Source organism: Felis catus, chromosome E2 (genome assembly GCF_018350175.1).
Source record: "Felis catus isolate Fca126 chromosome E2, F.catus_Fca126_mat1.0, whole genome shotgun sequence".
Lineage (NCBI taxonomy): Eukaryota > Metazoa > Chordata > Mammalia > Carnivora > Felidae > Felis > Felis catus.
In genome coordinates this window covers 42,493,059-42,514,563 of record NC_058382.1, presented here as the reverse complement: position 1 = coordinate 42,514,563, position 21,505 = coordinate 42,493,059, and the positions used below count along the sequence as shown (strand labels likewise).

The following is a 21,505-nucleotide window of genomic DNA, read 5'->3' as shown; positions in this document are numbered from 1 at the left end:
CCACTTTTCCCTCCCTCAAATCTGCTCTTCTTCAAGTCCACCCTAAAGTGTTAATAACTTAATAGTTGGATTGCATTTTAAGAAGCACCCATCGAGGCCGTCCTTAGGAACTTTATCTCTCCAGCAGCAGGGAGATGCAGCTCAGGTGCGGCGGCAGGGGCGGGGGAGGGTGGTGGGAAGAGGTGGAGAGGGTCTCCAACACTATGGAAGTAGCTGTCTGGCACGTTTCCCCAAAGCTGGCTCTGCATTTAACAAAAGCTGGTTTCACAAGCTCAGTTAAATATGAAATCCCAGCAGGCCTCGGCACTGAGTGTGGGGAGACCCTTAGAACAAAAGCCTTAATTTCCTTTTCCTTCATTTCAGGTGCTCACACACATAGTTAACACTCAATGAGCACTTCCTGTGTGGTCAGCAGCCATCACAAATTTGCAGAGACCTCTCCTTTGGCAGGGTGGATTCTTACAGACTAAAATCTTCCATGGCCAGATAAAGGTGGTGAAATAAGGGCTGGTGTAATCTAGTACCCTACAGACCTAAAGAAATTAATATCAAACCAAAAGAAACCAAATTTCATTTTGCCTTTTATTTACGAGTTTCATTTAAATATCTCTAATAGTCAGAAAATCAATGTCAAATAAGATCATGGGAGTACAGCTTAAAATACAAATGTCAGTAAATATTAAAGAACATGGTTAGTAATTTGTCCAAGTAAATGCTTGATAACAAATTATTTCCAGGAAGCAAGTTCAACATCAGGTGCCCAAAGTATAAGGGACGGAGCTCCAGGCTGCTCCGGAAACGGTTGCACAGCAGTCCTTTCCCCCTCGGCGATGCACGAGGCTGCTTGCATGACAGCTGTACCACCAGGCTTTAGACCCCAGCTCCAAACCTACTTGGGCTTTTTCCACCAGGGGAAGGAGTCATGTTCGGAGACAAATGCACCACTTTAAGATGAAACTAGGATGGCTCAGTTCCAAGATACTCTGGTTTAATCTGGGAAGTCAAGGCCTCCCAAGAACTGTCAAATGAAGATAGGTTACCAGGGACCGATGGACGAAAGAGTCAAGCCAGATTCATTCTGAACACATGTTCTTATTCCATACAATCCATTATTTTCTTCTTTAACTGACTCAAGTTCAAGCTGTTTATATTTCTCTTATGCCTAAAAGGGTGCCAGCTCAGTTGTGTTTAGCCTGAACTTTTACCCAGTGTGCCCAATACTAAAGACCTTTTAGGCCAATCATACTTCTGGAAAACTGTGTTTATATATTAACATACCTCAAAGTTCACATTTTCATTATAACACATTAGCTTTTTTTAATATATAACAATTTAGCTTTAATGTTACAAATAATATTTCAGAAAACCCAATCTAAGTAACTTGACTGAGGCTACTAACCCGCATTTAAAACGAATACCATCTTCTCAACCATTTTGACCAATTCCCAGTTAGCGGAGCTGTGATATTTATACACAAAACAATATCTAAATTATGCCAATATTACAAAGTTTCTTACCTAAAATTATATGCAATTTAAAGAACCAAAGCATACTTTATTCAAGGTATATCCAAAATATTAAATGTTCAATCTTATTTTTTAGTTGATTTTAGATGTCTCAATATGGAAATCTTTACTAAGAGGAATAATAAATGCTTTAGAAGACTGACAAGTACCACCAACCCCCTCTCAAATTCCAGTGTCCTCTGACAGTAGCCCAGGTCTCAGAGAGGCCACAGACACCAGAATTGTGGTCAAGGAGACAGACATGCTGGGGGTTAACCAGGAGACTCTCCTTGGAGCATTCATGGAAAGAGCTGACAGAGTTCACAGTAGAAAAAGGCAGACAATAAACTGGCCTTTCTTCCATCTCGATACACTACAATTAGAAAGCGGGAAATATATTAGGCAGAGAAAAAACACAGATAAGCTTGGAGAAGCAGGTGGGAAGTCTGTATTCTCTCAGCTGTCCCGCAAGTTACTGAGTCAGACGCATTTTATGGCCTTTGCTAGGCTCCAAAGCGGGATTCATACACTCTGTAATCCCCGTAAATGCTCCGACGGTGTGCCAGGGTTTAGCTGACATAAAGAACAAAGGATGGCAGACAAGCAGTCTTCAACTTTAGCAACAAACCTTCATGCGAGCACAATGGCAGTCATTCACGTTTTACTTCTCAGTTATGATCCAGGAGGTCAAAAGGAACACTAATGATTTCAGAATAAAAGGACCAAGGCTTAAGCACTGACTGGAGCTGAAGCCCAATCACTGAACAGCTGCACTGGAAAACAGACAGGGAAATGTCCCCGAGGTAAAAGCACTCCAACACTTGAATGAGTATCACCGGGACGTGAAAAGTCAAACTTTCTTTTTTCTTTCAGTGGATGGTACAAGGTGGAAGGGAGGAGAGGGGTCAACTAACGTAGTGCAGGAAGACAGAACTGTCAGCTTTGTGGGATTATATTTGTGTTTCCATTTAGGGACACATTTCCTGTTGTGTAAATGCCGCAGCATTTCACGAGAACACGACATTCTTTCCCCCAAAAAGGATCCACATGGTTTAATTTGAAATAAACACAAAGACTGTGCTGCCCACAGAAGCCATTACAGGTTGCAGTTTTATTTTTGCTCCAACTCCTATACTAAATATGGTCTGGCTCCTGAGGAGAAGCCATGGCGGTTTATCCCACAGTCTTAGGGCAAGCATCCCGTCTGACAAATCTCACTCCTTCTTCCCCACTGCCTCTCAGGACACAGACAGGCAGCCCTGGTTAGTGACTTCTCAAGCTCTTCATGTTTTCACCTGTCCAGATTTGGGCTGAATCTTAGGTCCATAATCCACTGCATAAGCCAGTCCTGCTTGCACATCTGTCACAACTACCATATTACACGATCACATTTTCTCCTGCCCTATAACCATTTGAAGAGGGAGCCTTCTTTCCGGACAATATTGCGTGCATATAGTCAGTAGCAGTAGAGGGAGGGAGTTTGGCAGAGCAGAGGTAGGAATATTAGGTGGAATGAACAGAAGAACGTTTGAGAGGTATAATCAGAAAGGCTAAGTGCTATAAATAGCCCCACAGAGGCTAAGCCCTGGAGCATATTCTATTAATGCCGGGAAGGCGAGGAGTTAAGGCTTAGATAGAAGTTACCTCCTAGTGTGGCTCAAGGTTCAAGGGGTGGGACACAGTGGAAGGTATCACAAGTGGCACGAGTCAATTCATCAGCTGGTCCAGAGGCCTCGCCCCTCTCACTCTCAGCTGAAAACCAAGACAAATCATTCCAAGCATGCTTACAGCAGGCCTGTTTGCAAGTTTGAGGACTGTTTTAACATAAACAAAAACACACCAGGATGCAGCATCACAAAATGTTTTCACAAGTATAATCACACAAAAAAGTTAGAATATTGCATAGAAAAGAGTATTCTCTGTAAACCTAGGTCTTAGTAATTTAAAAATAAGTCCGCGATTGTAAATTGAGGAAAACTACCAAGTTTGCAGATTCTGCACAACATCAGGAAATCCTGAAGTTGTTCATAGTCTTAGGACGATGATCACATTTACCCTTTGAAGGCTCAGGCTGATGATGGCTTAACGACAACAGCGTCTTTATAAAAGGACGTTGGCTATGGGCCCAAGCCAATTCTATGGTCTCAATGCTCTGCCCTCTCTATGCAGAAGCGGTGACCAAAACACACTGTGGCATGAAATCACTGCTACCATTTTTAAACCGAGCCTGGCTTTTCCTCATGTCAGTCTATTATTAAGCCCAGCTCCCTCGGCCTGCCTTTTTAACAGTAAGGTCTGAATAGCCAGTTTAAGAGTAAGTGAAAATGTCTTAGAAAAGCATTTAAGTTAACCTTGGCAATACGGGACCCTCTTAACCCCCTTTGTAATATGCGTCAATTGAGTCTGAGTTAAAATACACCACGGTGACAGTGATGTCATCCCTGTACATCCTCGCCAAGTCCTCTGGCAAAGTCAGCATCGCTGTTAGCCGCTCCGGTTCCATCTCCCCATACTCATTGCTCCCTATGGCGTGTCTGATCAGACGCGTGGCTGCATTTTGGTCGGCCGCGCGCAGCCCCTGGGCTCTCCTCTGCTGCAGCAGGCTCTGCATGAGTCCTAGGTTGGCGGGTCTCTGGGCCAGGTCCGGCTTGTGCCGACTTGCTTCTGCCAGGTGCTCCACCACCAGCCTCACCACATCCTCATTGTCCAGCACGTCCCACAGGCCATCTGAGGCCAACACAAGGAACTTATCCTGGGGCCTCAGCCGGTGGTAGGTGACCTCAGGCTCAGCAGTCAGGTAGGGTGGAGTGTGGTAGTGTGGGGGGGTGAACTGGTAAATGTTGAGGGCCTCGGTGTCAAAGCCCCTCTCCAGGACACTGCGCTGCAGCTCTTTACTCCACTTCAGCTGGACATCCCCGAAGGCCCTGCAGGGCATGAGCACGCCCAGCAGCCTGTTGTCCACAATGACTGTCCTGTCCTCTGATTCAGGGTGCTCCCTCTTTAGCCGTGACAGCTCAGCTTGGTTCCAGGCGTTGTGGTCGCGTGTGAGGGGCAGACAAGACCACATGCCATTGTCCTCCTGGACCCCAAGGATGGCCCGACAGTCACCAGCGTTTGCCACATGCAAGTGAACTCCATCAACATGGGCCATGCAAGCTGTAGCCCCAGAGAAGGCCACCTGGAGTGAAAGGTTCCTCGTCATCTCATCTTCCAGGGGGGCCTGGACTTCCAGCGAGATGTCAGAATCCAGTCTCTGGAAGGAATACATTAATGCTTCCTTAATGTTGAGTCCCATTTCCATGTGCAGGTCAAGCAGTTCCTGCCAGTAGACACGGAGGTGATCAAGGTGCACTGATGTGACATCCTTGTAGATACTGTCCCCTGGGTGCTTGAGCCATTGCAGGATGGGCATCAGGGGCTTCATGCTTTCCATGGCTCCCTCCATCCGCTCCAGGGTCTGCTGGGACATCAGCGACACCGCCACATAGTAGAAGAGCCTCTCGCTCACTGCTTGAGCACATGCATGGCCACCATGTCCATCGAAGATGCCAAACATCAGCCCGCTGGTCTGCAGGCAGGAAGCCACACCTCGCCGGTCCTCCACTGGGGAATTGGCAGCCAGTTGGTTGCTCTCAAACCGTAACACTGAATTTGGGGCTCCACTGACGAGGTCGAGGAACTTGTGAGCCGACTCACCGGCTCGCAGCACTTCATTCACCTGCTCAGGGCTGAGTTGCAAGTGGAAATCGTCTTCCTCTGTTGATGTGTGTCTGTAGGCTTTCTGCAGGGCAAAGCCACTGCACGGGGCACTGCTCTTCAGGGTGCCTGGTCCCTGGGAAAAGAGTCTCCATCTTGATTTATTTCTATTTGAGGCACACCTTGAATACAAACGTCTGCCCCCTTGTAACGTGGCAATGCTGTTCCTTGCAGAATTTAAGATCCAGAAGGGCAAAGTACTTGACATTATGCAGCGATACCAGCAATTGTGTTCCTTCCGCAAAAGGGGCTTTCTTTAAACCTGAAAATTAAAGAGTTGAAGAAAATTCAAATTTAATTTCTTAAAAACAGACTTCTGAAAACATTTATTTTGCTACTCTTCTGAACAAAAGTGTTTTAAGATAAACCTTAAAAGAGTTGGGTGGTTCTGTGGGTTAAGTGACCGGCTTTGGCTTAGGTCATGATCTTATGGTTCCTGACCCTGAATTCCTGATTTCGGGTTCTCTGCTGTCAGTGAGGAGCCTGCTTTGGATCCTTCATCCCCCCCGCTCTCTTTCTGCCCCTCCCCTGCTTGTGCTCTCTCTCTCTTTGAGCTCTCTCTCTCAAAAAAAAAAAAAAAAAAATTTTTTTAAATAGTCAAACAGTTGACTAAATTCAAAATACTTAAGCAAGTCTCCCTACCTCCCATTACAACGCATAAAATTTCAGAAAATGAGAAAAACGGGATTTTTATATGCTCTCCATTCATACAGAGCCACTGAAGGCTTCCCCACAGAACTCACTCATTGCTCACAGCCGACCCAGGGGCCCCTTTCTATTTTCCTTCCCAAATCTTTCCCTTGCCAGAGCCCAGTGTCTAGCTCCCATGTTCGCTTTCCCCAACAGACTGTAAGTGTTTATTTAAATATCTATCTGCTTCTCCACTAGTCTATACGCTCCATGAATTCAGGAACCCTTACTCACCGGTGGCTCTCCAGCCCCATACAACATGCAACAGGTCCTCAAATACTGGCTAGACGCAGCATTTCCAAAGGCCCAATAGCACACCAGGTTGACACCAGCTGTCTAACATCAGACACACTGCTTCACTTGCCTGAGCTCCAGCGGTCTGTCAGGGGGATGGGAATACCCGTCTTATAAGGTTTTGTGAGGATTCAATGAAATATGACCCTTCTGCTCCAAAAAGGTAGTTATACTTTTATCATTGACTCCTCTGGTCACTCTGTATACATTTTAATACAACTGAAACCACAACTTACAATCTGTTTTTTTTTTTTCTTTTAAGCATTTTATTCATGATAAAGACATTTCAGGGATGTGTACTACCCTATTTTGGCATAAACAATCTCAATTTCCTTAACTGTTCTCTATTGTTGTAGATTTAGAAGTCGTTTCTACTGGCTATGGATAAAACACCAAATTGCACTGCCTTATGCACCAACCTTTTCCCTACTTAGGTTTTAATCTACTTATTTCCCAAAGGAGGAATCAGTAGGTCAGAGGGTGTAGACTCATAATGCCAAACTGATCTCCAAAATGTTCACATCTGCCTCCACAAGGACATGAAGGGAACAGTTTCCTACCACCTTCAACAGACGCTGAGGATACCTCTTCTTAGACAAAAAGCAAAGCAAAACAAACAAAACAAACAAACCTCTATTTTCTATTTTCCCGGGTGACCTAAGAGGAGCGTTTCCCACGTGTTTTCGGATTCCGTTCAGGAGACCTGCCCTCTGCCAGTTTGTCTGTTGGGGCACTGGGAACTCTCAGAACTGAGGACCGTGCTCCTCCCCGCCAGCCCACCCCGCTGAACTTGGGGCAGGAGCGGTAGGTCAACGCCCACAGAGGCCGCCTGGCACCTCCCACCCTTCCAGGGCCCTGCAGAGAAATCAGGGAGCAGCGCCGGACGCAAGTTGGTCCGCCGCAGCCGGGACCCAATTTCGCGTCCCTGAAGAAAACACAGGTCCCAAGTTCAAGTCTCTGCCCCACAGCCTCATAGATAAGAGCGCGGTCGGTCTCGGGTGTCTATCAAGCCCGATCGCGCCCATACCCCGGCGCGGCCACATCCCTGAGCTCCAGCTTCCCAGCCTGTAAAATAGGGAAATTCAGTCGAGGCGCCGAACTCACAGGGGTGCTCCAAGGGCTAACGCAGCTAGTGCGTGTGCCGGGGTCCGAAGCCAAGGGTCCTTGGCGAGTCCGAAAGCCCACGTGGCGCGTGCGCGCGGTGGGGTGACCGTGACTGCGGGCCCGCCCCCTCACCTCATTTCACCTCACCTCCGCTTTCCACCTCATCATCTGAACCGATTCTGACGGCCGCAGAGGGCTGGGCTCCGGGGACGCCCGGCGGGGCTGGAGGAGTCCCCATCCTACGATCGCTCCCTTCCCTACCTCGGACCCTCGCTCCCCACTCACCAGCTTGCGCCACTGCCACCGGGTCCGTCCCGTCAGTTCCACGCCTGCGCACAGTGCTGCGGCAGCCGCCACTCCCGCCTCACCTCCTTGAAGCGTCCCCTTGTGCAGATCCAGATGGAGAAGGAAGCATCCTCTCTCCAGCTCTTATTGGTTCACCTGCGGAGGCGGGCCTTTGACAGACAGAAGAATTACCCAATGGCTGAGGAGGACGACAGGGTAGGCAGGGCGGGAGGAGCTAAATCCAGTTCCTCCCCACCCATCCGCACCCTTCTGGGCTCCGACCGTGGGTGAGCAGAGTTCCCGGCTACGCAACCAGGCAATCAGGGACCGAGCTACCCCACCACGTGATGGCCCACACTCTGCACACCCCAAACCCAGCATCTTCTCCAATTCTTTACTGTTGGTAATGCCGCACGGTTTCCTCTCCTTTGCTTTGCCCACCAAATCCAGACCTCTCTCCCAAGCGGCACAGCCTTGTGTTCAACCACTTGGACGCCTCCCCTTTGGAGGCCCTATGTACGCCTCGAACACATCTCGCTCAGAACTCACCTTCCTACCAAACTCGCCCTTCCTCTCCTACCCTAACCCAATAATGGCCCCACCATCTTCCCAGATAGCCTAAACCAGAATCCTGGGAGTCTTAACTGCTCCCTCTTTCCAGCCCCTCTCCTGTTATCTAATCCTGCTAATCTTATCTCCCGAGTATCTCTGCAATCCACACATTTGCCTCCAGCTACCCAATTCCAATCCTCTCATCTGGTCTCCCTACGTTCACTTTACGACTCAGCTGCTCTTCCTGTCCGGAACAGGCAGTGACCCTTCTAAAACTCAAACTCCTGCTCTAAAGTTTTCATTGGTTCCCAGGGGCCGTTGGGCCTTCAAAAGACATTTATATTGATCTGACCCCTGACAGTTACTAGAAATGGTTACCGGTTGGTAGGTTGAGAAAGACTGAGAACCAAGACACCAGATAACCCCTCAGTCCCTCGTATTGTGGGATTCCGGTTATCCCCTGCTTCCTTACTATCGTAAGGCAAGTACAGTCCTTCCCTGGAGGCAGAGACCAGAAATGCCACTCGGAGCCCTGAGAATGTAGTCTTCTGGAAGCGAGACACACTGGTTTACCTGGAGAGCCTGGCCAGCCCACCTGGACCCGAGGACATGCCTGCCATAATACCGCTCCTGTCAGACTTGCATCTGGTTTGACGTTTATACTGCCACTCACCCTTGGCCCTTTCAGGAAGTTTTCTGGTAAGTCAGAATTTGCAATATCTCTCTTCCTGGATATTGAGAAGGCTGTTTCAGACTGAAAGTAAAGATAACTCTAAGGCATTCTAAATAAATGGGCGTAAGTTTTATTTTTAGGTTTTGTATAGATAGTTCATTTGGGGTGACAAAGGGTCATCCTTAAGGACAGAGTCAGCACAGTTTAATCACTTCATCTGCAGGCATTTATGGGTGCCTGAGGTGACTACTGGAGGCACACAGATGGCTGCCCCCACCACACTTTCCTGAGAGAAATTACATCACCCTGCTAAGTCTGAAACCACAGAGTTTTTTTAAGTTACCACACACAACGATTCCAAAGTAAAAATGTATCTTTGAGGATTTTGTGTGCACTGGAGCTTTCGTTTAGAGGCTGTAGCTAGCTCAGTCACCAACATATGATGGCTAGCCCAAGAACCCCAGCCAGTCTCCCAGTGCTTCTTGTCTCAAGGTCTTAAAAGAAAAAAATGGAGGAAAAGGTCTGATCTCTCCTTAAGAAAGGAAAAGCAGCAGCTCAGCTGTCATTTTCTGAGGAAATTTAAAAAGATTCAGCCTCAGTCAAAACCAAGCAAATAAGAATTAAAACAAGGTACTGGTTTTTGTCAAACAACCTGACAATCATTAAAACAGATTAGTACTTCGTGTTGGTGAGTAGGCATTGCCTTCTGGGCAGGTAGGAGTGTAAATTGAGGCTACCCAATGGACAGATTTTTGATCCGCTAATTCTACTTCTTTTTTTTTTTTTAATGTGTTTTATTTATTTTTGAGACAGAGACAGAGCATTAGCGGGGGAGGAACAGAGAGAGAGGGAGACATAGAATCTGAAGCAAGCTCAGGGTCTGAGCTGTCAGCACAGAGCCCTACTCGGCGTTCAAACCCATACACCTTGAGATCATGACCTGAGCTGAAGTTAGACAGCTTAACTGACACAACCACCCAGGTGCTCCAATTCTACTTACTTTAATTTACCCTAAATAGTCAAAGGTAAACATTAGAAATTTTCTTTTTCTTTTCTTTTGAGAGAGAAAGAGGGCACAAATGAGTGAGGGGCAGAGAGAGAGAGAGAGAAAGAGAAATTTTCTACAGTAAACATACACATATATTACTCCATCTGGCATTTCTTGTATAATCAAGAAGAAGAAAGAGGAGGAGGAGGGAGAGAGGCAGCAGCAGCAGCAGCAGCAAAACTATATTTTAAAAAACAACCACAGGCCTAACCGGAGTAGGGAGTTAGATCCCTTGGATGATTCTGGCAAAATTCCCTGATTTTATAGCCATACAAATAGGGGCTTCCGTGGAATGTTAGGAAAGCTGGATCTGAGATTATCTTGTGTCAGGAGGAACTGAGAGAGTAGCAGATAGCTTTTTGTCCAACTGTCAAAACTATACATCGAGGCCTGATATCTGTAAGAGTTTGTAAAAACCCCAGGTGTCTTTCTTTGTGGCCGAGCAGACATGCTTCCCCTTGGAGCAGTTCTGTGACCTTAGTGCTCCCCAGTGCAACTGAATAAACCCAGAAAAGCCTTCCTGCTGATCTGAGCACATCTGTGCCCTCCGACAGTCGTCTCACAGACCAGTGTCATCCTAAACCAAGTAATTCAGCTTCACCACCTCTGGCCAAACAGGTGACTTTTCCTGGCACTGTCTCCTCCCACATAGACCACGCACATGGACACACATGTGTGTACGCACCGCCCCCCCCCCCCCCCCGCCTCCCCAGGGCCCCTTTTCCTTCAGAGGGAATGGTAACGGTAACCATTCCCTGCAGAGCAGCAACCTCAAGGACATATTTCACAAGTCTTGAGGATGATAGTAACAAAGGCTTGGGAATTTTTTTTTAATGTTGTATTTATTTTTAAGAGACAGAAAGAGACAGCGTGTGAGCAGGGAAGGGGCAGAGAGAGAGCGAGACACAGAATTGGAAGCAGGCTCCAGGCTCTGAGCTGTCAGCACAGAACCTGACTCGGGGCTCGAACTCATGAACTACAAGATCATGACCTGAGCTTAACCGACTGAACCACCCAGGCGCCCCATGGGAATTTTTAAAAAACACAAATCTTGTCTCAGCCCTCCTCTCAAACCTGCTCTGAAGCAACAGAGCTTGCGGGCAATTAGGAAGCCTCAAAGTGGTTGTGTTAAGCTCCTAGCTCATAGAGCCAAAGCTAAAGATTTCCCTTCACTAGAGGAGGATGGGCAGACCCTTTGGGGGAAATACAAACTGTGTGTCAGTCTCTTTAACGCTTCTCCAAACGCAGATCAATGTCTTTCACCTGTTTGACAGATCAGCTGCACCCAAGGCTCTGATGATGTAGGCCAGAGGTCTTCCCCTGTGACCCCAAAATAATCATTCCCTTTTCCACCATCATCCTACAGCTGTCTCTACTCAGACTTAACCACTGGCAGGCCCAGAATTTTCCATCGTCCTCAAGTCCCAAGCCTAAGACCAGTTCTGGCACTTACTTGCTGTGTGATCCTGGCCCAGTCACTTACTTCCTCTCTCTGAGCCTCTGTAGAGCTCCTTGCTTGGAAGGGGCAATTTTGTGGGCCTTGTACTTGTCACTAGCACTCCAAGTTGCCTATGACTCATATTCTTTCTTGAAAGTAAATTGGGAATGGAGCAGAAGAACAGCTCGAGGGGTCTGGTGTGGGTAAGAGGAGGCAAGAGGAAGTTGGAAGACAGCCCTGGAGCCCCTGGAGGCGCATGGTTTTCCTGCTTTCTCTTGAAGCTGCAGGGTATGGAATAGGTTCAGTCAGCAAGCAGTGGCCCTGTGGCGTGGCTTGTGCTACCCTATGACATTGTCCAAGAAACTGAGGGTGCCCAGCCGCTGCTGTGTGCCATCCCTGTGGAGGTCCCACCCCCGGTACCTGGAGCACCCTTTTCAGGCCCAGGGGCAACTCCTTGAGCGACCAGAGAACACAGTGAGCTAGGTTCAGGGGTGGGGGGTGCAGTGTCACCTAAGCAATTGTCCCCAGCATCCAACAAGATGCCAAATGTGGGGTTGGAAAGGCCAGGAAGGAGCTATTAGGACAGAACAGAACATCAAATGAAAAACCAGATTACAACAGAGAGTTTGGTTTTGATAATAACGATATTTCATGTATGCATTTCTTCTCCTCTTTTTTCCTTTGTGCATGCCTCTTTTTGTGCAAAGAAAAATCTAGCAGGACACATGCCGACAGTTAACAATGCTTATCTCTGGGTCATGAAACTTTCACATTCTTTCCTTTTCCATGTATTTCTTTATATGCTTTTTTTTTTCTTTTTTAACATGCAGCATGTATTTAATAATCAGGAAAACCCCCAATAATGTCTGTCCCACACACTTACACCTAAGAGTGGGAGAGAAGAAGGCAGAGTGGGCTGTTCTGGGGCAAGGGAGGCCCTAGGGAGAGGGGTGGGGACCAGAGGGCTATTTTATGTCTGGAAATCAGGGAAGGTTCCTCTGATAAGATAGGCTTTGGAGAGAGATCTGAAGGAAGTTAGAAAGTGAGCCTGGCCTATCTGGGAAAGAGCATTCCATGGAGAGAGAACAGTAAGGACAAAGGTCTTCACCTTGTGAACCAAGGGAAGGGCTTGAATTTTATGGCCAGGGCTGCCTGCCCTGTCTCCAACCCTTGGGCCAGAGCTGGAAAGAACTTGAGATCATCTCACCCATGCCTTCTGAAAGTGTGCTCCATGGAGCACCATCCCAGAAAATGTTTTGAGAAAAAAGAACCATGTCTCTACTACCCACCCCTGGAAGAGATTCACAATGAACAACTTAGTTAAGGCCCTGAGAAATGGTGCAGTAAAAGGAATTCATCCAACTTTATTGCAGCAATTCCAAACATTTCCCCATGAACCTCCTTTTTGCTCTAAAATCCCATCTAACAGAACCCATGTACTTCATGAGATGCCCATATATCCGAAGCACAAAATAAAGTCCAGAAACCTGAACTGACTTCACCAGGTTCCTGGGGGTCCCACTTTAAGCTTGTGGCTAAGAAGAGTCTGGGTCCTACTCTCTGGACTCACTTCCAAGCCACTCTTCTAGAAACTTTCCACATTTAATAGCCTGAGGGGCCAATTTGAGCTTCTCTGAAGCCAGAGGAAGAGTTCTCCTGAGGGAAGACAGTTACCCTCTCAGCATACTGTATTTTTGTTTAGCCATCTTTTTATTTTAATTTTTTTAATTTTTCTAATTTACTTATTTGTTGTTGAGAGAGAGAGAGAGAGCGTACACACAAGTGAGGGAGGGGCAGAGAGAGAGAGAAAGAGAGGGAGACACAAAATCCAAAGCAGGCTCCAGGCTCTGAGCTGTCAGCGCAGAATCTGACTTGGAGCTTGAAATCCTGAACTGTGAGATCATGACCTGAGCTGAAGTCAGATGCTTAACAAACTGAGCCATCCAGGCCCCTCTTGAGCATTTCTTTCCAAAAGACAAGAGCCTCCTCTAGCACAAAGCACCCCATGTAATGTGGTGGTTTCAGAGGCTGGACTGCGGGTCAGGCAGACATGAGAACCCCAGTGCTGTCATTAACCGGATGCATGACTTGGGCAACGGACCTCAGTCAAATTTAGAGCCTCTGTATCTCCATCTGCTGAATGGGGGCAGCCATTCCCATGTATGTTGTGGGGGCATATCCCTCCTCCTAGCTGTATAGTGACTACGGAATGGGGGCAGAAAGGAGTATGTGAGGGTGCTGAAGCAGAGCTGTCCTCCTTTCTTGGCTCTGAAGCTATTTCTGTCTGAAGAACTAGGACCCGTCAATGTAATCAGGGCACCCCCATCCCCAGGCTATGCTGGAGACTGGGTCAAATTTAATTCAGCCTTTTATTTTCACACTTACTGTCGATTCCCAGGGCAAAGCCCCTGCTGTTCCCCCCCTCCCCGGAATGCCCTCCCCATCCTCCATACCTTTGGCAAACAGTGGGGCCATTACCTCAGGCCTCCACATGCCCTTTCCCCAAGAGCCCAGTGGTGCTCAGTGGCACTGACAAGTTCACCCAGCTTCACCCAGCACTGGAGGCCCTGGACAGCAGAAGAAGCAAGAGCTTAGGGTGTCAAGCAAAGCAGGAGCACAAACAGCAGCAAAAATATTTTAAATATTTTGACAAGTGGTAACCGGCTGGGCAAGGGTTCTTTCCTAGCTTGGCTAGGCTGGGCTCTTGGTAGTGATTACGAAGATGGACCAGAGACCAAGCTACAGGCTCACACGTGGCCACAAGGGGGCGTAAATACACTGCAGGAAGCGCCTGAGCATCTCACTGCCTAGAGCTGGTGGAGGGAGTGTGTGTGTGTGTGTGTGTGTGTGTGTGTGTGTGTGTGTGTGTGTGTGTGTGTATGTGCGCACACTTGTATGCATCATTCCACATTGCTTATTGTGATACTGTCATTAGTGGGAAGACTGACTAATGCCTTTCAAGGGGCCCGGAGAGTGGTGGCATAGGCTTGGCTCCAAGGTAGGCCAATCGGGCCCCAGCTCCAACTATGTGACCTGGAGCAAGTATCTCAATCTGATCCTCAGTATCTCATCGGCAAAATGGGAATAAGAATGGTACCCACTTCAAAAGGTCTTGGGTCAATTCAGGAAATGAGTTAATTGAGTCAATTCATGAAAAAAAAAACAATTCACGGATTGTGTTCACTGGTGGGTCATGCCACAGGCACATGGAGCATGTTCTCAGGGAGTCCAAAGGAAGGTGCCTTAAAATAATTGGTTAGTTCATATTTTATTAAAATAAAAGTGTGATGAGAGAAATCAGAATTATGTTTACCTTCCTTATAGTTACCTATCAGTTTAGTATCATCTTGGACTGTTCTTATATTTAATTACATATGTGAAGGCCCCATAATCCTTTCAGTGTGTGGCTTAGATGGGTTTTCAGCTCATGGAGGCCCCCATCGGGGCTGCAGCTGATGGAGTCCCCTATGTCTGTTAGGAGGTGCAGTTCCTGAGGGGGCTCAGAGTAGTTGAGCAGGTATCCATGCAGGGCCCAAGAAAGTGTAGGTCCTGTGGCTTCCTCCGAAGGAAGACTCAATGATAGGTAGCAAAGTCCACAGAGGATCTGCAACCCTCCATCTTTAGGACCGACCTACTCCCTCAGGAGCTGCCTACGGAGAGGATCTACCTTATAGTCCCCCGTTAGTTCTGTCACCTGGGCCCTTACTTCCTTCAGGCTCTGCCCAACCCTCGACCCTGTGCCCTACTCAGGTGCCCCTCCCTGTGGTTCTTTGACCTCCAGATGGCCTCCTCTTTTGTCCCCTAGACTTGTGGTACACCCCAGAGAGCATGTAGGGCATTTAGGGGGCAGTTGTCACATGGTTGGGGAGAACCCTGGCATTTGGGGTTGTCAGGGGTGCTAGAAGTCCTACAGGACAGTTTTGCATAACAAAAGATTATCTGAGACCTGCCCTACCTTCGAACATCTCACCTGGATATTCAAACAGGTAAAGAATCTGTTTATCTTCATCTGAGCCTGCAACATTGTTCCTTTTTTAACATTCTTTTTTTAGGGGCACCTGAGTAGCTCAGTCGGCTAAGTGTCCGACTTTGGCTCAGGTCATGATCTCACAGTTCCTGGGTTCGAGCCCTGTGTCAGGCTTTGTGCTGACAGCTCAGAGCCTAGAGACTGCTTTGCATTCTATGTCTCCTTGGTCCTCTGCCCCTCCCCCACCCACACCCTGTCGCTCTCTCACACACTCTCTCTCAAAAATAAACATTAAAAAATATTTTTTAATTCTTTTTTAAAACTGAAGTATAGTTGATTTACAATGTTTCATTTGTGCAACATGGTGAACAAATCTATACATTCCGTTATGCTCACCACAAGCTTAGAACCATCTATCATCATAGTACACTATTACAATACCATTGACTATATTCCCTATGCTCTGTGTTTTATCCCTGTGACTTATTCATTCCATGCAGCTTTGTTCCATTTTATTTGGAAACACAGAGTAATGCTTGCACAGTTTTAATATATAGTGAATTATTGTACTTTATGTTGCCTGGAATTTTACCACTTATGCCTAATTTGAGCATTGTTCCACTCATAATCTTAAGAGACAAAATGTCACCTCCTATGAGTTAAAATATGATGACTTAGGGGCACCTGGGTGGCTCAGTTGGTTGAGTGTCTGACTTTGGCTCAGGTCATGATCTTGCGGTTCATGAGTTTGAGCCCCACATCAGACTTTGTGGTGACAGAGCCGGGCCTGCTTCGGATTCTGTCTCCCTCTCTCTCTGCCCCTCCCCTGCTCACTCTCTCTCTCTCTCTCAAAAATAAATAAACATTAACACATTTTAGAATGTGATGACTTATAAAATATTGTACAATGAATACACAAATTTTTCAGATTCAGTGAGTAGATGGGATATTTTCATGTCTGTTCTAAAAAATAGAGGAGTTCACCGTCTGGGAAAATCATATCCTGAAGGCAGCAATACTCATGTCCCTTGGGCTGGAATGAATTTGTAGTTGCCATGTTCTGAGGCTTCTGAATATAGGTACAAGCCTCAGAAGACCTCATCACAGCCTTGTGAGCTAGCATTTATGTTCTGAAACACCTATTATTTTATTGAAAATTATGCTTTTTGCATATATAAACATGTATTATAAAGGGCTGTCCTTTATATTACAACTAAGGCATCAAAGTAATTTTTTGGAATCAAGTGTGTAGATAAATTGTATTTTCTTTGATTTTCACTGAAGGCTCATAGTAGGAGGTATTGCATTTATTATTATAAAAAGTAGGCTCTGGAAAAAAAAAGTAGGTTCTGAGAATCTTGCAGACATAAATCCAGAAACTAAAGAGGTTTCTGGAATGAATGATTTCATTTATTTGAAGTTCAAAACCAGACAAATGTAATTTATGCTATTAGGAGTCAGGATGGTGAGTACTTTTGGGAGGTAGGAACTTGATGAAGTTGCAGGGGTGGGGGGGTGCTGGAGATGTGCTATTGCTGACCTAAGTGCTGGTTCCATAGGTGTGTGCAGACTGTGAAAGTTCATCAAGCATATGTACTTCTCTGTATATATGTTGTGCTTCAATTAAAACAAAAACAAAAAGTTACATCACCAGTAATGAGATAAATCAGCATCATCTACCTAAGAACAACGTGGGAACCTTTCTTGTGATATTCCTATGAAAACCAAATAACCCGAGTCTCCTCATGAAGAAACACCCGACAAACCCAGCTGAGGGACATCCTACTACTAACTGGCCTGTACCCTCTGATCATACCAATGTTGTGAAAGACAAAGACAGAGGAACTGACCAAAGAAAAGGACACTAAATGGACTGGACAACTGAATGCAAGGTATGATGTGGGATTTTTTGTTGTTATTGTTACAAAAGACATTATTGGGACAATTAGCACAGTATGAATAAGGTACGTTGATTGGATAATAGCAACATAACAATATTGGGGCGCCTGGGTGGCTCAGTCAGTTGCACATCTGACTTCAGCTCAGATCATGATCTCAGGGTTCGTGGTTTCGAGCCCTGTGTCAGGCACTGTCAGCCTGCTTTGGATTCTGTGTCTCTCTCTGCCCCTCCCCACCTTGCGCTCTCTCTCTCTCTCTCTCAAAAATAAATAAACATTAAACAATTTTTTCCAAAAATTTTTTTAAAAATGTAAAAAAATGATAACATAATAATGTTAATTTCCTGCTTTTGATTCTTATACTGTGGTTATATAAGAGAATGTCCTCATTTTTAGGAAAGCCACTGGCAAAAAAAATGTATACATATGGAGAGAGAGAGGGAGAGAGAGAAAGCAAATGTGATAAAATGGGGGGTCCAGTACCAGTCTATAGTATATTCACTGTATTATTTTTTAAACTTTTCTTAAGTCTGAAATTATGCTAAAGCAAAAAGGTTTTGGGGTGGGGGTTCTGAGTCTGCTAGTGGAAACCCTAAACATTGGCTATTCCTGTTCCCATGGCAGCAACCCCCGTTTTCCCGGGTGTCAGTGTGAAAAGGGGCAGAAAAAGAAAATTCCGAAGCCTGACATTTCCTGACATGGCTAAGTCCTGTGTGCCACGGGCACTGAGGGTCCATCTCTAGAGGCCTCAGCTTTACAGCAAGGGCTTAGTAAATTTGGCTGAGGTTGATCAAGCTCTTGCCTGCAGCCAGACACCTGGCTTTCTTTCCTCAGCATGACCTCTGACCTCAGGGAGCCCTGGGATTGAGGGAGGCGCCCCCCACGGCTGTAGAGCTGGCTGCTGCTGCCCTGATCTGAGCCCCCGGGAGCGGCTGGAGCCACCACAGGCACCAGCTAAAGCAGCCAGATTGGCGCAGACTCCTCCACCCCCAACCTGGGGTCATGGGGCCCATGTGGTCAGCTCTGCACCTAGTAGACCTGAGCTGCACAGGAGTGAGGAGCTCCCCTCCAGGTCCCTTTGCCTGCCCCAGAAACCACAGGCTTCCAGATTTAGTGCTGGGGCCGGGGCTTCAAAGGCTTGGCTGCCCCCAAAATACCTTTTCAGCTCACCTGCCTCTGCCTCAAATTATACCATTAGAGCTCTGCCCTCCTAGGAGAGAAATCACTTCCAAGCACTGACTTCTAAAGTGCAGTGCAGACAATGACCCTTTGTCCTATGGGTCATAGTTCACGGAGTTGGGTATGTGAAACACATGGAATTACTTATTTTCTATAAATCATTTCAATCCAGCTCTGAGCCCCCATTACATCGGGCTGGCTGGAAATTCAGCCCAGGTATTCTCCTGTCACACTGATGGGCAAAGGTCTGCGGGTCTTGGGAGATTCTTCCAGTCATCTGTCCCTGCCGGTTTGGGCCCAGCATCACGCCCCTTGCAATTTAGGGGGCACATGGGGTGACCCACATCCTGGGATCCAGAGCTGTCTGCCCCCCAGCTTGGCCATGGCTTGGCTCTACTTCTGGGAAATCTGCTTTCTCTCCTCCCTCAAGTCCTCCCACTGATACATTTTACAGATGGGGAACTGAGGTGGAGAGAAGAGGTCACACGGAAGACTGAAAAGGAGGTGATAAGATCATTCCCCCATAAGGTGTTACTGCCTCCCAAGGGAGGCATTTCATCAGGGGACCATGTCAACTGAGCACTGAAGCTCAACTGGCAAGATTTCAGACTCCACAACAGGTAAGCACAGAGTTATTCTGTGTAGGGACCTTTCTGCGAAGTAAGGCTCTCGTGATGAGCACTGGACCAGGAGTCATAAATCCTTGCTCTCCCACCGACTTACTTAGGCAGACTCTGTTCCTTCTTTGGGCCTCAGTTGTTCTATCTGTATAGGGAGATCAGAACAGGAATTCTTTTGGTGTGGATACTCTGGGATTCCCTGGGCAGCTTACTGATCCTTACCATGGCTTCCTCTGATTGAAAAAGTCATACCTTCTAAACTCTACTCCTGAACACTCATGAACAGTAGCAGCGGCAGCAAGGACCCAGTTCCCAGTTCCCCAGGGAGGCCTGGGTAGCTGGAGAGATACGACTGTGTGCCCTCAGGGGATACCCATGCCCAGAGCAACCAAGGAGTTGTCACTCACAGCAGGACTTGAGAGAGGAGGAGGAGGAGGAGCAGCTTGTTCCTGAAAACCTGAGGGATCCCTGGGAGCCCAGGTCACCCTGGAGCCTCTGTGTCCCTATGCCTTTCCTGCAGTGCCTATCCCGAGAGAGTAACTCATTGGGTCTGAAGAGTCACCTGCTCACCCTCCCACATTTCTGCAGATGAAAACATTTGAGCTGCAACTGGAGGGATTTAGATTAGACTCACAGATGGCCAAGCCAAGAACGACCAGGGTCCAGGAATGAGTCCCTTCTGCAGGGCCAAGGAGGGCAGCTGGAGGAGGTAATGAATTGTACCTGTCAGAATTTGCACTTGAGCCTGTGTTAGAAGGTGGATTCAGGCCAAATGACGCCTAGTGCTTTCTGAGCCTCAGAGAGAATCCTCTTCCTCCAATCCAGGAGGCCCTCAGCTCCTGCTCTAGACCTCCAGTAGCTCCTCATGGCACCCGGATATAAAGGTAAACTTCTCCCTGACATTTGAGGCCTTCAGAGCCTGGGGAGCCCTGTGTCTCCAGCCACACATCCCCTCTTTGTTGATACCTGCTGGGTGATAGCCAGGCCTTCTTCTCTCTGTCTGGTAAATGTTCACTGCTGCTGAGGCTTCTGTGCCTCTGCTGTGATGCCAACTACTTTGGCTTTGGACCCCTCTTCCAGGAAGCCCTCTCAAACTAACCAAGTCTCCTCGACCAAGCCAGGACTCTTCCCAGAGACACTACCACCTTCCCCTACTCTTGACGGTCTTTTGTAGTCAATTCCTTGCTGAAGGTCTTGGCCTTTCCCTCAGAGGAACAGCGAAGGTCCTGCAGGGTGACCTGGGGCAGGGCCAGCCAGGCTGGAGGTTTCCTGGAGGTGGAAGGCCCCAATAGAGGGAGCCAATTTGGCATCAAATGTTCTGAAACTGCCCTTGTGGAGGACACAGGCTCGGAGCAGATCTGACTCATTCCGGCCACCACCTTGCCTGGCTACAGGCCCTGCCAGAGGGCCTATTTGGATACCGTGCTAGCAGATGGCCCTGCAAAGGGAAACATCTGTTTTCGGCTAGGCTATCCAATATGGTAGCCACTGGCCACATGTGCTCTTAGGCACTTGAAATGTAGCTACTGTGAATCAAGATATGCTGTGAGTGTAAAATACACACTGGATTTCAAAAACTTAGCACAAAAAATAATGTAAAATATCTCATTAATTTTTATATATGGATGACATGTTGAAATGATAATATACTTTGGACATAATTAAGTTAAATAAGATATATTGTTCAAATTAAATACACTTATTTCTTTTTACCTTTTAAAACAGAGCTACTAGAAAATTTTAAATTACATATGTGGCTCACATTATATCATGTCTGTTTTATAGAGGAGAACACAAACTTTTGAGGGCTTGAGTGACATATGGTGCAAAGGCCGGTGCATCTGCCCTAAGTGTGTGAGCAGAAAAGCCTCCAAAAGGGATGCATTCCCCAGCCCCTGCCTCTGGCTGCAGGCCAGATACCATCCGTGCTCACAGAATCACATTCTCCCTTCCCCTCAGAGCCTTGACCAACCAGGGGTTCATTTTGCCCTTGAGGGTGAGATCAGAGTTGATGTTGTGACACATGGACATGGGGGGACACAGCCCAAGGTATCCAGGATGGGCAGATACTGTTATCTCACCTTCCTTCCATCCTTAGGTCAGCTCTGGCTGCAGCCAAGGCCTGCATCCTGCTCCAGGCCCCCTTAGCTTGGACATGAGTCCAAGGGGACATGAGCCCCCACCCCCACCAGACATCAGCTCTGACAACAATGCTGTCAGCTTACCTTGCAGCCTTCACCTCAGACCTGTTTCTGTCCATATCCCCAACCTTTGCTCAGACCACAGATCACTGTCCCCATAGATGAGCCCTTGGGCAGATAGTGTCCCCAGCCAGTCCTATGGGGACCTCTCAGACCCCTGCAGCAATAGCAGCTCTAGAGGTAACTGGGATTGGGAGCAGACCCTCTGCAGACAGAGCTCCAGGGGGCTGGGTCTTTACAGCCACCCCATCTCCCGAGGCCCGGAGAAGGGAGACCCAGGGCCTGCATCCTCCAG

At 47.4% G+C, this 21,505-nt stretch overlaps 2 protein-coding genes across 5 annotated transcripts in view; one reads left to right on the top strand and one right to left on the bottom strand.

Moving 5' to 3' along the window:
- Positions 1-568: 568 nt before the first annotated feature.
- Positions 569-7,804, bottom strand: PDP2 (pyruvate dehyrogenase phosphatase catalytic subunit 2). Of its 4 annotated transcripts, none has more exons than XM_023245632.2 (2): positions 7,635-7,804; positions 569-5,523 (listed from the first exon to the last, which is right to left on the bottom strand). In XM_023245632.2, exon 2 carries the CDS (start codon positions 5,467-5,469, stop codon positions 3,877-3,879), a length of 1,593 nt encoding a protein of 530 aa, XP_023101400.1. In that variant the 5' UTR covers positions 5,470-5,523; positions 7,635-7,804; the 3' UTR covers positions 569-3,876. The 4 variants fall into 4 exon arrangements, with proteins under 4 accessions (XP_023101400.1, XP_006941637.1, XP_006941636.1 ...); XM_006941575.5 differs by lacking the exon at positions 7,635-7,804 and adding an exon at positions 7,497-7,632; XM_006941574.5 differs by lacking the exon at positions 7,635-7,804 and adding an exon at positions 7,350-7,485.
- Positions 7,805-7,914: 110 nt separating this feature from the next.
- NAE1 (NEDD8 activating enzyme E1 subunit 1) overlaps positions 7,915-21,505 on the top strand; it is a 56,850-nt gene continuing 43,259 nt past the window's right edge. The window contains exons 1-3 of the mRNA XM_045047102.1: positions 7,915-8,885; positions 16,872-17,204; positions 18,844-19,009. The gene's annotated coding sequence lies outside the window, so the exon portion shown is untranslated. The remainder of the gene's footprint in view (positions 8,886-16,871; positions 17,205-18,843; positions 19,010-21,505) is intronic.

Coding starts and splice junctions, on each gene's coding strand:
- PDP2 (XM_023245632.2), bottom strand. CDS start 5,469: ATGTCAAGTACTTTGCCCTTCTGGATCTTAAATTCTGCAAGGAACAGC.